At 44.9% G+C, this 16,407-nt stretch overlaps 1 protein-coding gene across 1 annotated transcript; it reads left to right on the forward strand.

Moving 5' to 3' along the window:
* Positions 1-585: 585 nt before the first annotated feature.
* On the forward strand, positions 586-2,373 carry LOC115123230 (uncharacterized). Its single transcript, XM_029652556.2, has one exon. The coding sequence runs from the start codon at positions 685-687 to the stop codon at positions 1,540-1,542; it is 858 nt and encodes a 285-aa protein (XP_029508416.2). The 5' UTR covers positions 586-684; the 3' UTR covers positions 1,543-2,373.
* Positions 2,374-16,407: the final 14,034 nt, after the last annotated feature.

Genomic DNA, 16,407 nt, shown 5'->3' on the forward strand with positions numbered 1-16,407 from the left:
ACCAAATGAGGACAGTGATGTTTTGCTGACCCTTACTTTGAATCTGCATTATGTATCTGACAGACCTCGCCCATTACTTTTTCAGCCCTGTGTACTGGTTATGTGTATGTAGGCTACTAGAAGCACCATTTAGTCCATTTCAATCCTGGGATCTGTTGACAGAAAAGAGAGAAACAAACACAGTCAAAACTAGATTCTGGTGGTAGGCTGCACAAGAAGGTGAGTGAGATGTTTTATGGTAACTAATTTGTTTCCAGATAGTATTTTGGAAAACCTTAGAGTACATATTAGGACATATTGGTCCAATAGAGTGACAGTTCACTCCAAATAAAAAAATAAAAAAATAAAAATATAAATGTTCTATTCTTTTCAGAACTTTTCATTTTCAGATCAAGTGGATGAACTATTCTTGGTAGTCCTAAAACGAGAAACGTATTGTTAACCACAAGAAATAAGCTTCAGATATCAATCCAGATGTCATTTTGTATTTGTTTTTTACTAAAGGTGCTAATGTTGAGACAATCTTTGTTTTGTCATAGGTTGGCCACGGTTGGAAGGGGTTTCATGAGTTGTTTCATCATTTTTCTGTCCCATACCTCAGTATGTGCTATCCCAGAATTGTTATTGTCAAAAAGGGATATCAGGAACATAGAATTTGGCCGCCCTGGTCCTCGACACGGCCTGATGCTGCTTCACTGGCTAGCCAACAATATTCAAATTGACAACATGACACTCAATTTCAATGCATCCAGGGAAGACTATGGCATTCATTTCTATGGAAACGCTGATACCCCCAGTCCGTTACCTTCACTGTCCAGTCTCCATGTAAGGTACTACTCACTAGGGAATATTGGTCACAATAACAGCAACAATGGCGCTATGGCACCTCCTTATTATGTAACTCGAAAATTCTACAACTCAAGGGGGACTGAGAACAACAGGGACAGGGTCACACTCAGAGTTAGGAACGAAGGGTCCAATCAGCAAAGTGTGGACGAGGTCTATGTCACACAGCACTATCCACCAAATGGAAACAGAGGAAGTGGCTATGATCCAGACAATACATACCGTGTCAATGTCAGCCTCCTTAGACAAATCCAAAGTCTACCAACCATTAACCTAAATGTTATTCCACAAACATATCATGTAGAGATCAACCACAACAGTCTGCAGAGTCTGAAAAACACCTGGGGAGGCACACCTGGTCTGGTACTTCTTCTGGCTCTTGTATTGCACTTTACACGTCCCAATATCTTATTTAAGGAGCAAGCTCTTCGTTTAACATCTCAACCCCAGAGTGGCATGGACAACCCCAGAGTGGATGACGATAAATCATTGATTAAGCTTGAGGTGAAAATCACAGATAGAGGGAAAGCCAGGATCATCTGGAGTGGGATCCCCAAGAGGCTATTAGACCAGGGTGTAATGGTGATGCTTTATAAGAGCAATGGAAGTGAAAGCAAACTAGACAGGGCCTCGGTCAGGGGCAAGCCTCAGTACCCCTCAACCCTGGTCTCCAGGTCAGGCTCCACAAGAAGGTAATGATCTTGTGTGTATTTGCCACTATTGGGGACGAGATATGTAGGAGTTCTGAGTTTCATAATGCCAACAGAGAGATTCCTGTTGATATTAACGGACATGACGCCAGTCTGCAGCTCTTCGTAAAGGATGGAAAGGCCTGCGCTCGTCTGTATGTAAAGAAATCCTTCACTGCCTAGAAGAAAACGTTTCATAACTCCTGGGTTGGGTTCTACTCTTCTGAAGGCACCCTGGATTATAACACCTGGCAATGGGCTGTACATTTCTCTGAGGAAAGCCACTCTGATTGGGCAGATATACCTGGGTATGATGTCTATGTGTATGAGTCTAGTATGACCATGTCTCCTGGGGTCCAGGTCAGATTCATGCTGGAGAAATCTGGGGGTGAAAAGGCACGCACTCCACCCTGGGAGAGACTTGTCCAGTGGTGAGCTCACCTGATAACATGATATATGACGTTGATATTCTCATTTTTAACTGCTTGTGTAACTGCTTTTGTCAATGTTTAACATTTATATACCCTGTTTTTCAATTAGATTCATTTTAATTGTTCATCTGTGTGAAGTGTAAAAGATAATCTGTTCCCAAAAATCCCTTCTTGTCACGGTCGTCATAATGATTGGACCAAGGCGCAGCGTGCGTAGAGTTCCACATATTTTAATAAATCCAAACTCACCGAACAAAACGATAAAGCACAAACTAAACGTGACGCTACTGGTGTGCACACAGGCAACTAACTGTAGACAAGATCCCACAAATCACAATGGGGAAAATGGCTACCTAAATATGACCCCCAATCAGAGACAACGATAAACAGCTGTCTCTGATTGGGAACCATACCAGGCCAACATAAACCATTAATCACCTAGATGATCCACCCTAGTCACTATCATGCTAATAAACAGCTCTCTATGGTCAGGGCGTGACACTTCTGTTTTGCTTTCTTTGCTATTTTGAGGGGATGACTACAGGCTGTTGGTGTGGATGGGTGTCTTGACCTGTCCTCATGACAAATCATTCAGTACATGAAAATGGTATTATTATTTTTTAAATCTTGATTTATCATGGGCTGGAGATCTTTGTAGGGAAATCAGGGATACCTAGTCAGTTGCACACCTGAATTAAATGTCTCTTCAGCATTTAACCCTTCGTCTCTGACTCCAAGTCATCAGCGCCCAGGGAACAGTTGTTGTTTGGGGTTAATTGCCTTGCTCAAGGTCAGAACGGCATATTTTTCCACCTTGGCAGCTCAGGGATTCGAACTAGCAACCTTACAGGGTTACTGGTCCAAAGCTCTTAACCGCTAGGCTACTTGCTGCCATTTGTGTGATGTTGACTGTGTTGGTTGTTTCTGTTTGTAGGTGTTCATTTTTGTGTTTGATGAAAATTGTCTAAAAACGTAATCACAAAAACAGCTACTTGATCAATTCAAGTGAAAATACACAATACAAACCTAAGAAGAACAAACAAAATGGTGGAGTTTTAATCATTCCAGGATCCACTCTTGAGCCCTTCAAAGATATGCTCCTGGAAGATGAGTGTGAGGGTGAAAAGATGACTGGGATTATGCTGGAGCTGGACAATGGCGATTTTGGACAAATCTCATATCAGTAGTCAGTCACTGAAGTAGACCTACAGTGGTTTCCATACCTATTCACAGTATTGTTTGCAAATGGAATCAGCCATGACCCACCAGCCAGTCCTGAACCACCATTTAGGAAAGTGAAACACATAATGTAAGGTCAGCCCAGAGCGGTGGGGAACTCCATCACCATGAACCACAGTGTGATGTAGCAACTGATTTAGACCAGGGAATCCTGATGACTTCACTCAGACCAATCATTGGTATTAAAGGATCAGGTACATTTAGTGCCAGTCAAAGGGAGAAGAGAAAAATCAGCAGACATTGTGGCTCCCAGGAACCCATGTGGCATACCTCTGGTTCAACCATGCTGGTCTTTACACAGTACTTCACCGATCAAAAATATAAACGCAACTTGCAATATTTTCTACGATTTCACTGAGTTACACTTCATCTAAGGAAATCAGACAATTGACATTAATTCATTAGGCTTTAATCTATGTATTTCACATGACTGGGATTACAGATACGTATCTTCTGATCACAGATACCTTTAAAAAAAAGTAGGGGTGTCGATCAGAAAACCAGTCAGTATCTGGTATGACCACAATTTGCCACATCTCCTTCGCATAGAGTTGATCAGGCTGTTGATAGTGGTCTGTGGAATGTGGTTCCACTCCTCTTCAATGGCTGTGCGAATTTTCTGGATATTGGCGGGAACTGGAACACACTGTCGTACACGTGGATCCAGAGCAACCCAAACATGCTCAATGGGTGACATGTCTGGTGCGTGTGCAGGCCATGGAAGAACTGGAACATGTTCAAGCTCCTCCATGTTGACTATGTGAGTTAAATATAAACTTAACTAAAATATAAACACAACATGTAAAGTGTTGGTCCCATGTCTCATGAGCTGAAATAAAATACCTAAAAAAAAGCATATTCACAAAAAGCACATTTTTCTCAAATGTGCAGCATGTGTAACCATGTAACCATCAAATCAAATCAAATGTATTTATATAGCCCTTCTTACATCCGCTGATATCTCAAAGTGGTGTACAGAAACCCAGCCTAACACACCAAACAGCAAGCAATGCAGGTGTAGAAGCACGGTGGCTAGAAAAAACTCCCTAGAAAGGCCAAAACCTAGGAAGAAACCTAGCGAGGAACCAGGCTATGAGGGATTGCCAGTCCTCTTCTGGCTGTGCCGGGTGGAGATTATAACAGAACATGGCCAAGATGTTCAAATGTTCATAAATGACCAGCATGGTCAAATAATAATAATCATAGTAGTTGTCGAGGGTGCAACAGGTCAGCACCTCAGGAGTAAATGTCAGTTGGCTTTTTATAGCCGATCATTAAGAGTATCTCTACCACTCCTGCTGTCTCTAGAGAGTTGAAAACAGCAGGTCTGGGACAGGTAGCACGTCCGGTGAACAGGTCAGGGTTCCATAGCCCCAGGCAGAACAGTTGAAACTGGAGCAGCAGCACGGCCAGGTGGACTGGGGACAGCAAGGAGTCATCGTGCCAGGTAGTCCTGAGGCATGGTCCTAGGGCTCAGGTCCTCCGAGAGAGAGAGAGAAAGAAAGAGAGAATTAGAGAGAGCATACTTAAATAAACACAGGACACCGGATAAGACAGGAGAAGTACTCCAGATATAACAAACTGACCCTAGCCCCCCGACACATAAACTACTGCAGCATAAATACTGGAGGCTGAGACAGGAGGGGTCAGGAGACACTGTGGCCCCATCCGATGGTACCCCCAGACAGGGCCAAACAGGAAGGATATAACTCCACCCACTTTACAAAAGCACAGCCCCCACACCACTAGAAGGATATCTTCAACCACCAACTTACCATCCTGAGGCAAGGCCGAGTATAGCCCACAAAGATTTCCACCACAACCCAACCCACTCTTGTGACGCACCCCTCCTACGGACGGCATGAAAGAGCATCAATAAGCCAGTGACTCAGCCCCTGTAATAGGGTTAGAGGCGGAGAATCCCAGTGGAGAGAGTTGAACCGGCCAGGCAGAAACAGCAAAGGTGGTTCGTTGCTCCAGAGCCTTTCCGTTCACCTTCACACTCCTGGGCCAGACTACACTCAATGATATGACCCACCGAAGAGATGAGTCTTCAGTAAAGACTTAAAGGTTGAGACAGAGTCTGCGTCTCTCACATAGGTAGGCAGACCATCCCATAAAAATGGAGCTCTATAGGAGAAAGCCCTGCCTCCAGCTGTTTGCTTAGAAATTCCAGGGACAATTAGGAGGCCTGCGTCTTGTGACCGTAGCGTACGTGTAGATATATACAGCAGGACCTAATCCGAAAGATAGGTAGGAGCAAGCCCATGTAATGCCTTGTAGGTTAGCAGTAAAACCTTGAAATCAGCCCTTGCCTTAACAGGAAGCCAGTGTAGGGAGGCTAGCACTGGAGTAATATGAGGATTCTAGCAGCCGTATATAGCACTAACTGAAGTTTATTTCGTGCTTTATCTGGGTAGCTGGAAAGTAGAGCATTGCAGTAGTCTAATCTAGAAGTAACAAAAGCATGGATACATTTTTCTGCATCATTTTTGGACAGAAAGTTTCAGATTTTTGCAATGTTATGTAGATGGAAAACGCTGTCCTTGAAATAGTCTTTGATATGTTCGTCAAAAAAGAGATCAGGGTCCAGAGTAACGCCGAGGTCCTTCACAGTTTTATTTGAGACGACTGTTTAACCATCAAGATTAATTGTCAGATTCAACAGACGGTCTCTTTGTTTCTTGGGACTTAGAACAAGCATCTGTTTTGTCCCAGTTTAAAAGTAGAACGTTTGCAGCCATCCACTTCCTTATGTCTGAAACACAGGCTTCTAGCGAGGGCAATTTAGGGGCTTCACCATGTTTCATTGAAATGTACAGCTGTGTGTCATCCGCATAGCAGTGAAAGTTAACATTATATTTTCAAATGACATCCCCAAGAGGTAAAATATATAGTGAAAACAATAGTGGTCCTAAAACGGAACCTTGAGGAACACCGAAATGTACAGTTGATTTGTCAGAGGACAAACCATTCACAGAGACAAACTGATATCTTTCCGATAGATAAGATCTAAACCAGGCCAGAACTTGTCCGTGTAGACCAATTTGGGTTTCCAATCTCTCCAAAAGAAAGTGATCGATGGTATCAAAAGCAGCACTAAGGTCTAGGAGCACGAGGACAGAAGCAGAGCCATTAAAAGGTAATTTACCACCTTCACAAGTGCAGTCTCAGTGCTATGATGGGGTCTAAAACCAGACTGAAGCATTTCGTATACATTTGTTGTCTTCAGGAAGGCAGTGAGTTGCTGCACAACAGCTTTTTTCTAAAATCTTTGAGAGGAATGGAAGATTCGATATAGGCTGATAGTTTTTTACATTTTCTGGGTCAAGGTTTGGCTTTTTCAAGAGAGGCTTTATTACTGCCACTTTTAGTGAGTTTGGTACACATCCGGTGGATAGAGAGCTGTTTATTATTACATAGGAGGGCCAAGCACAGGAAGCAGCTCTTTCAGTAGAGAGATGTGTAACGGCTTTCTAATGGTGAAGGAGAGTCGGACCAAACTGCAGCGTGTCTATTGCGATTCATCTTTAATAAACAAACGTAACACGACAAAACACTACAAAACAATAAACGAAACGAAAACCGAAAACAGCCTATACAAGTGTCTACTAACCTCAAACAAGGACATCAAGACACACAGGACAATCACCCACAATACAACCAAAGAATATGGCTGCCTAAATATGGTTCCCAATCAGAGACAACGGTAAACACCTGCCTCTGATTGAGAACCACTTCAGACAGCCATAGACTCTCCTAGAACACCCCACTAAGCTACAATCCCACTATACACACATACCAAAATCCCAAGACAAAACACACCACAATACAAAAACTCTATGCCACACCCTGGCCTGACCCAATACATGAAGAAAACACAAAATACTTAGACCAGGGCGTGACAGAACCCCCCCCCTAAGGTGCGGACTCCCGAACGCACCTCAAAACAAATAGGGAGGGTCCGGGTGGGCGTCTGTCCATGGTGGCGGTTCCGGCGCGGGACGTGGACCCCACTCAATTACTGTCTTAGTCCCTCTTCCTCGCGTCCCTGGATAGTCCACCCTCGCCGCCGACCATGGCCTAGTAGTCCTCACCCAGAACCCCACTGGACTGAGGAGCAGATCGGGACTGAAGGACAGCTCGGGACTGAAGGACAGCTCGGGACTGAAGGACAGCTCAGGAGTGAGAGAAAGCTCAGGAGTGAGAGAAAGCTCAGGAGTGAGAGAAAGTGAGAGAAAGCTCAGGAGTGAGAGAAAGCTCAGGAGTGAGAGAAAGCTCAGGCAGGTAGATGAATCTACCAGATCCTGGCTGGCTGGTGGTTCCGGCAGATCCTGGCAGATCCTGGCTGACTGGCGGATCCTGGCAGATCCTGGCTGACTGGCAGATCCTGGCTGACAAGTGGATCTGGCAGATCCTGGCTGATCCTGGCTGACTAGCGGATCTGGCAGATCCTGGCTGACTGGCAGATCTTGGCTGACTAGCCGGTCTGGCAGATCCTGGCTGACTGGCGGATCTGGCAGATCCTGGCTGACTGGCGGATCCTGGCTGACTGGCGGATCTGGCATATCCTGGCTGACTGGAGGATCCTGGCTGACTAGCGGATCTGGCAGATCCTGGCTGACTGGCGGATCCTGGCATACTGGCGGATCCTGGCTGAATGGCGGATCTAACTGATCCTGGCAGACTGGCAGATCCTGGCAGACTGGCGGCACTGGTGGCGCTGGGCAGACTGGCGGCGCTGGGCAGACTGGCGACGCTGGGCAGACTGGCGACGCTGGGCAGACTGGCGGCGCTGGGTAGACTGGCGGCGCTGGGCAGACTGGCGGCGCTGGGCAGACTGGGAGCACTGGCGGCACTGGGCAGACTGGCGACGCTGGGCAGACTGGCGGTGCTGGGCAGACTGGGAGCACTGGCGGCGCTGGGCAGACTGGCGACGCTGGGCAGACTGGCGGTGCTGGGCAGACTGGTAGCTCAGGCGGCGCTGGGCAGACTGGCGGCGCTGGGCAGACGGGTAGCTCAGACGGCGCTGGGCAGACGGGTAGCTCAGACGGCGCTGGGCAGACTGACAGCTCTGGATGCTTCATGCAGGCTGACAGCTCTGGCTGCGCTGAACAGAGGAGTACTGGTGCCTCTGGAATGAGGAGCTCTGGCGCCTCTGGCATGAGGGGCGGTAGCTCTGACAGCGCCGGACAGGCGGGAAGCTCCGGCAGCGGCGCCGGACAGGCGGGACGCTCCGGCAGCGGCGCCGGACAGGCGGGACGCAGCTCGGCAGCGGCGCCGGACAGGCGGGAGGCTCCGGCAGCGGCGCCGGACAGGCGGGAGGCTCCGGCAGCGGCGCCGGACAGGCGGGAGGCTCCGGCAGCGGCGCCGGACAGGCGGGACGCTCCGGCAGCGGCGCCGGACAGGCGGGACGCTCCGGCAGCGCTGGACAGGTGGGACACACTGTAGGCCTGATGCGTGGTGCTGGCACTGGTGGTAATTAACAGAGGACACGCACAGGAAGCCTGGTGCGGGGAGCTGCTACCGGAGGGCTGGGGTGTGGAGGTGGTACTGGATAGACCGGACCGTGCAGGCGCACTGGAGCTCTTGAGCACCGAGCCTGCCCAACCTTACCTGGCTCGATGCCCACTCTAGCCCGGCCGATACGAGGAGCTGGAATATACCGCACCGGGCTATGCACCCGCACTGGGGACACCGTGCGCACCACTGCATAACAAGGTGCCTGCCCGGTCTCTCTAGCCCCCCGGTAACCACAGGAAGTTAGCGTAGGTCTCCTACCTAGCGTAGCCATACTCCCTGTGAGCCCCCCCCAAGAAATTTTTGGGGCTGATTCTCAGGCTTCCTTGCCAACCGTGTTCCCTCGTATCGCCGGCTCCTCACTCCGGCTGCCTCTGCTCTCCTAAGTGCCTCCACCTGTTCCCATGGAAGGCGATCCCTTCCCGCCAGGATCTCCTCCCATGTGTAGCAACCCTTGCCATCCAATATATCGTCCCATGTCCAATCCTCATTGTGCCGCTGTTGCTGCCTTTGTTGTTTCTCCTGTGGCTCCTGCCTGTTGACACGCTGCTTGGTCCGTTTGTGGTGGGTGATTCTGTAACGGCTTTCTAATGGTGAAGGAGAGTCGGACCAAACTGCAGCGTGTCTATTGCGATTCATCTTTAATAAACAAACGTAACACACGACAAAACACTAACACTACAAAACAATAAACGAAACGAAACCCGAAAACAGCCTATACAAGTGTCTACTAACCTCAAACAAGGACATCAAGACACACAGGACAATCACCCACAATACAACCAAAGAATATGGCTGCCTAAATATGGTTCCCAATCAGAGACAACGGTAAACACCTGCCTCTGATTGAGAACCACTTCAGACAGCCATAGACTCTCCTAGAACACCCCACTAAGCTACAATCCCACTATACACACATACCAAAATCCCAAGACAAAACACACCACAATACAAAAACTCTATGCCACACCCTGGCCTGACCCAATACATGAAGAAAACACAAAATACTTAGACCAGGGCGTGACAGATGAGAGTACCCCTCCAGCTAGGATGGAGTCCTTCACTCCTCAGCAGGCCAGGCTTGGTCCTGTTTGTGGGTGAGTCCCAGAAAGAGGGCCAATTATCTACAAATTCTATCTTTTGGGAGGGGCAGTTTTCAACCAGCGATTGAGTTGTGAGACTCTGCTGTAGAGCTCATCACTCCCCCTAACTGGGAGGGGGCCAGAGACCATTACTCGATTCCGACACATCTTTTCCGACACATCTGATTTACACGCTGAAGCTATGTTGCACTTGGTGACCTCTGACTGTTTCCTCTGACTGTGCCAGCCCAGGACCTCCACATACAGCTTCTTGACCTGCGTGATGTTCTGAGACCAGCCACCAGGAACAGCTGATAAAACTGTTTTTCTGTCTGTAATAAATCCCTTTAGGGTCCCAGTTGGTTGGCCTGGCTCCCAAGTGGGTGGGATTATGCCCTCCCAGACCCAACCATAGCTGCACCCCTGCCCAGTGATGTAAAATCCAGAGGTATGGCCTAATTTATTTATTTCAATTGACTGATGTCCTTATATGAACTCAAACTCAGTAAACCTTGAAATTGTTGCATGTTGCATTTACTTTTTTGTTCAGTATACATTGCAAACATTCTAAGTTAGCCAGCAGTGTCGTTATTTTATCTGCAATTGCCTGAATTAGAGCCTAATTTATTGTGTTGGCAAGAGTGCCTTCATTGTTTGAATCAGCAGCAGTACATAGAGCAGGGTTCCCCAAATGGCACCAAATTTGGCCCGCAGGTGGGTTTATTTGCCCCCCCCCCCCAAGTTCTGAGCCCAAAAATATGTATTTTTTATTGTTGGACATAAAATACTTTAAAAACACCAGGAAATCAGCTCCAAGTTCATTTTAATTTAAGAAATGTGTTTCAAAGTATCCCCATGCATAATAGAGAGACACGTGATCGTATACAAATGTAAGCAATGTTTGAAATGATTATGTTTTAGTCAAACATTGTATCTGTTTGGGCTTCTTGCGGTCAATTTGCAGACTACAAATGATTAGTACTTACGTTCCCGGCCCGCCAGCCATCCGCTCAAAAAGAAAAATGATCCAACTGCTATATCTAGTTGAAGATACCTGGTATAGAGTATAAACATGTTGTATCCCATTGTTTTAATCCCTTGATCCAGAGAGCACCTTATCATCTACACGTTAAAACAACCCACAGCTAAACAATCTATTTATTTTTTGTCTATAAGATGTATTGGAATTAAAGTAGGCAACTCCGTATGTAAGCACCATCTAGAACCTAAAAGGGTTATTTGGCTGTGCCTGTAGGAGAATACTTCTTTTTAAACCTTTATTTAACTAGGAACAGTGGGTTAACTGCCTGTTCAGGGGCAGAACAACAGATTTGTAGCTTGTCAGCTCTGGGATTTGAATTTGCAACCTTCTGGTTACTAGTCCAACACTCTAACCACTAGGCTACCCTGCCGCCCCATTCAAGTTAGAACTCTTTAGTTGTCCATTTAGTACCCTTTCCACAGAGGGTTCTACATGGATCTCAAAAGGGTTCTACCTGGAACCAAAACAGGTTCAACCTAGAACAGCAGAGGCTGGTAGGAGGAGCTATAAGAGGACAGACTCATTGGAATGGCTGGAAAGGAATACATGTAACGGTATCAAACATTTGTTCTATGAGTGTACTATGGAGTTGGTATGTATTCATATTCATGCTTTTGGCCTTAGGCATGGCAACAGTTTTGACAGACTTTGGTGAAGGCAAAGATAAGATCGCAACACTTGCACAGGGAAACCTCTTTCGCTGTGGTTGTTCTTGCTGACTTCTTCAAAACCAACACCGTTGATTAACATGTTGAGTCATCTAATTGTCAAACACGTTACATTTTCCTTATTCAGTCTGACATGTGTACTAGGAACACCTTTATGAAACCAGTCATAACACCTTAATGAAACCAGTCATAACACCTTTATGAAACCAGTCATAACACCTTTATGAAACCAGGCATAACACCTTTATGAAAACAGTCATAACACCTTTATGAAACCAGGCATAACACCTTTATGAAACCAGGCATAACACCTTTATGAAACCAGTCATAACACCTTTATGAAAACAGTCATAACACATTAATGAAACCAGGCATAACACCTTTATGAAAACAGTCATAACACCTTTATGAAACCAGTCATAACACCTTTATGAAAACAGTCATAACACATTAATGAAACCAGTCATAACACCTTTATGAAAACAGTCATAACACATTAATGAAACCAGTCATAACAACTTTATGAAACCAGGCATAACACCTTTATGAAACCAGTCATAACACTTTTATGTAACCAGTCATACAACTTTGTGTGTTACAGTATCATTCATTACACATTTATTCAACACCATTCGTAAGGAATTCTCAAAATAAATGTCCCTTCGGATGATAGCTCTTTATTTATAAGTACAATGAAAATGCATATTTCTTTAGTACCCAAGCCCCTGACACACTACTCACAAAACAGTCTGGGAGAGCTGGGTAAGCCTCAGAGCATTACCCAGGTAGCATTAGCAATTTAGGGTTTATATTGGGGTTGAATGGCGGGAATCCAGTTACCGAGATTTACCAACATTTACCACCCAAAACCTCTCCCTTTTCCCAGGTTAAAAAACTACGAGAAACCGGTAATTGACAATACATTATTTATATGAACAGCATGATGTGAAATGCAACAGTTCAATTATTGGCAATGTCAGTGGTGATTTTAGCATGAAAATCTTGGTGGGCCAAAAAAATAAATAAACGGAGACACATGCCAGCAAAGCCACTACAACACTAAACAATACATTAATTGCACTATAACTGTAACAAATGGTGCCCACAAACTGTTAGGACTTACAAAAAGCTGTCCCAAGAGCAGAGTCCCAACTGCAGTCCCAACATCTTACCACTGCTACACCTGGCTATCAGCGGAGCCTTCTCTGGCTGCGAAACAGTTCATTCAGCCTCATTTACTGCTTTAAAAAAAATCATAGTTGACATGGCTGACTTGCTTGAACAAATGTGGTTTCTACTGACAATTGAATGAACAAACTATGGCATAAGGGGATGACGAGTGGATAGGAGGCAATCCGTAATTTAGATTACGACATTCAGGAGCGAGCTAGGACGGACGTATTCAATCTAACTATTTGTTCAGCACTTTTGAAATGTACAGTGACAGAATTCAGAATATGGGTCGTTCTTACATTATTTCCCTGTATACCAAGTCAGAACCACAGGATAAATAAAGGCTCTTATAATATTCGATGATGACTATCTCTAAAACAGGCTATAGGCTACATGTGCACCACTGAGTCAGAACAGTAGGCTAAATTATGAGGGGAAAAGGGACCAAATAATTAGGGTGAGGCACATGGGCTATTAACAGCTTACGACACAACATACACTTAGTAGTACTTTCTTAGCTACAGGCATATTACATAATTTATGCAGCAGCATACAATCCATGTTTTGATTCACCTTGTTGTGCTGTGCTCACTTGAACAGGAATGTGGTACAGTGGGCAAATTTTGTCATCAAACTTGGTCATCAAAGTCTGGCATTCTCTGGATTTATGGTGCTTTCAAGACAACTGGGAATTCGGAAAGAAAGCAAGGTTGAATCATGACGTCAGTGATCTTCAGCTCAGAGCTCTAGAAAGAGGCCTGAGTTCCCGACTTGGAATTCCCAGTTGGATGACCGTTCAAAACGTATTTTCTTAGTCGGTGCTTGTTTTGTTTTTTCAAGTTCCTAGTTGTCTTAAATTTTGAGTGTTTATTATTTGAAGTTTGGGAAAGAGACCCTTGGACCACACACCCACTCCACTGAATAGCAGGCTAGTGATTTTCGAGCTCTCCTTGTAGCGTGCCCTTGTAGCGTGCCCTCTCCTTGTAGCGTGCCCATGAGTGACAGAAAACTGAGCAATTTTTTAAAATGGTTTGCAAACTGATATGCGACACGTATTAATGCAAAAATAACATGGGTTCTGTACAGCCTCTTCATGATGAATCAACTCTCAGGGTGGGGACAGACAGCCCATCTCAGTATGGAGAGCAGTTCACAATGCATATAGACCTATCATCTTGTCATAGTAAGTTTATTTCTTGTGACAGGTAGACCTACATTTTCTGCAGCATAGCCTGTGCTACAGTTATATAAAGAATGAATGCGGGTCTAATTTACCCAAGCTCTTTTTTGCTAAATGTTAAATGCATCAACCAATATAACTCACAAGTGGTTAACGCGCGATGGCTATAGCAGTTATTTATTCAGACCCATAACCATTCAAACCTGGTGAAGTGGAGTGAAAGCCTTCTGCATCTAATTCCAGTCCTATATTATTCAAGGATGTCCTTAGAATGATGAGGATAAGGACAACAAAACATATTTCATTTAACTGTTGAAAGCGAGGAAGGAATGAAGCAACAATAGAAAGAGAAAGGGGAGGTACAGGATAATAACATCAGGGTAAATATTATAAAAGGGTAGGCCATATACTCGTCAGCTTACTAATTCATCAAATAGGCCCTTTTATATTTCAAAATTAAAATCAAATTCACTACCCTATACTTGTTACTGTGTAGGCAGCATGTGATGCACCAGAATTGCATGCCCTCTTCTGCTTTATCCTGGTTCGAACAATGTGAATAATTCCAGGTCATATAATAGGCTACAGTATAATACAACACAGTAATACACTCCAAAATATTCGCTTACAGGGGCTAGTTTTATTTACCCAAGAGTGCATAGAGCTAGCTACATCTATGTATTTCTGTTATGCATAATGTGTGGTAGCCTGTCATACACAGCACATTCATTTGGTATTTTCTGGACTTGGGCTCATTAAATGTATTTAATATATGGTTCATTAGGCTCAGATAGCACCCGGCTTGAATGTTTATGTTGATCAAAACTCTAATCAAATCCAGACATATTTACAGTGCCTTTGGAAAGTCTTCAGATCCAGAGACTTATTCCACATTTTGTATACGCTACAGACTTATTTTAAAATGGATTAAAAAACTATCCTCAGTAATTGACACACAATACCCCAGAATGAGAAAGCCAAAACAGTTTGAGAAATTTTAGCAAATGCATCATAAAAAAAAAAAGTACTTTAAGTATTCAGACCCTTTGCTATGAGGCTCGAAATTGAGTTCAGGTGCATCCTGTTTCCATTGATCATCCTTGAGATGTTTCTAAAAATTGATTGGAGTCGACCTGTGGTAAATTCAATTGATTGGACATTATTTGGAAAGGTACACACCTTTCTAAATAAGGTCCCACAGTTTACAGTGCACGTCAGAGCAAAAACCATGCTCCAAGACAGGATTGTGTCGAGGCTCAGATCTGGAGAAGGATACAAAAACAATTGTGCAGCATTGAAGGTCCCCAAGAACACAGTGGCCACCATCATGCTTAAATGGAAGAAGTTTAGAACCAGCAAGACTCTTCCTAGAGCTGGCAGCCTGGCAAAACTGAGCGATCGGGAGAGAAGGGCCTTGGTCAGCTAGGTAACCAAATATATGATGGTCACTCTGACAGAGCTCTAGAGTTCCTCTGTGGAGTTGGGAGAACCTTCCAGATGGGAAAGCATCTCTGCAGCGCTCTACCAATCAGGCCTTTATGGTAGAGTGGCCAGACGGAAGACACTTCTCATGAATTGGCACATGACAGCCTGTTGGTGTTAGCCAAAAGGCACCTAAAGGACTCTCAGACCATGACAAAACAAGATTCTCTGATCTGATGAAACCAAGATTGAACTCTTTGGCCTGAATACCAAGCACCACGTCTGGAGGAAACCTGGCACCATCCCTACGGTGAAGCATGGTGGTGGCAGCATCATGCTGCAGGGGTGTTTTTCAGCGGCAGGGACTGGGAGACTAGTCAGGATCGAGGGAAAGATGAACGGAGCAAAGTACAGAGAGATCCTTGATGAAAACCTGCCTCAGAGTGCTCAGGACCTCAGAACGGGGCGAACATTCACCTTTCAACAGGACAACGACCCTAAGCTCACAGCCAAGACAATGCAGGAATTGCTTCGGGATAAGTCTGAATGTCCTTGAGTGGTCCAGCCAGAGCCCGGACTTGAACCCAATCGAACATCTCTGGAGAGACCTAAAAATAGCTGTGCAGCAGTGCTCCACATCCAACCTGACAGAGCTTGAGAGGATCTACAGAGACAAATGGGAGAAACTCCCCAAATACAGGTGTGCCAAGCTTGTAGTGTCATACCCAAGAAGACCTAAGGCTATTTTTTACATTTTTTAAAACATTTTTAAAAACCTGTTTTTGCTTCATCATTATGGGGTATTGTGTGCAGATTGATGAGAATAAAAAAAATCAATTTAATACATTTTTAGAATAAGGCTGTAACCTAATCAAATGAGGAAAAAGTCAAAGGTCTGAATACTTTCCGAAGGCACTGTATATGCTTTGCAATGCTTTAGTTTCCCTGGCACTGTTTTCACATGCTAACGATTTAGCATTTGTGGCGCAAATCCCATTAAATACAGTGGACCGATATTAGCATTTTAACACATCATGTTCAACATATCTGTAAATTAATTTATTGAACTTCACAATCAATTTTAGATACTTTTGGACAATTTGGACATAATATTG

This window comes from Oncorhynchus nerka, linkage group LG9b (assembly GCF_034236695.1).
Source record: "Oncorhynchus nerka isolate Pitt River linkage group LG9b, Oner_Uvic_2.0, whole genome shotgun sequence".
NCBI lineage: Eukaryota > Metazoa > Chordata > Actinopteri > Salmoniformes > Salmonidae > Oncorhynchus > Oncorhynchus nerka.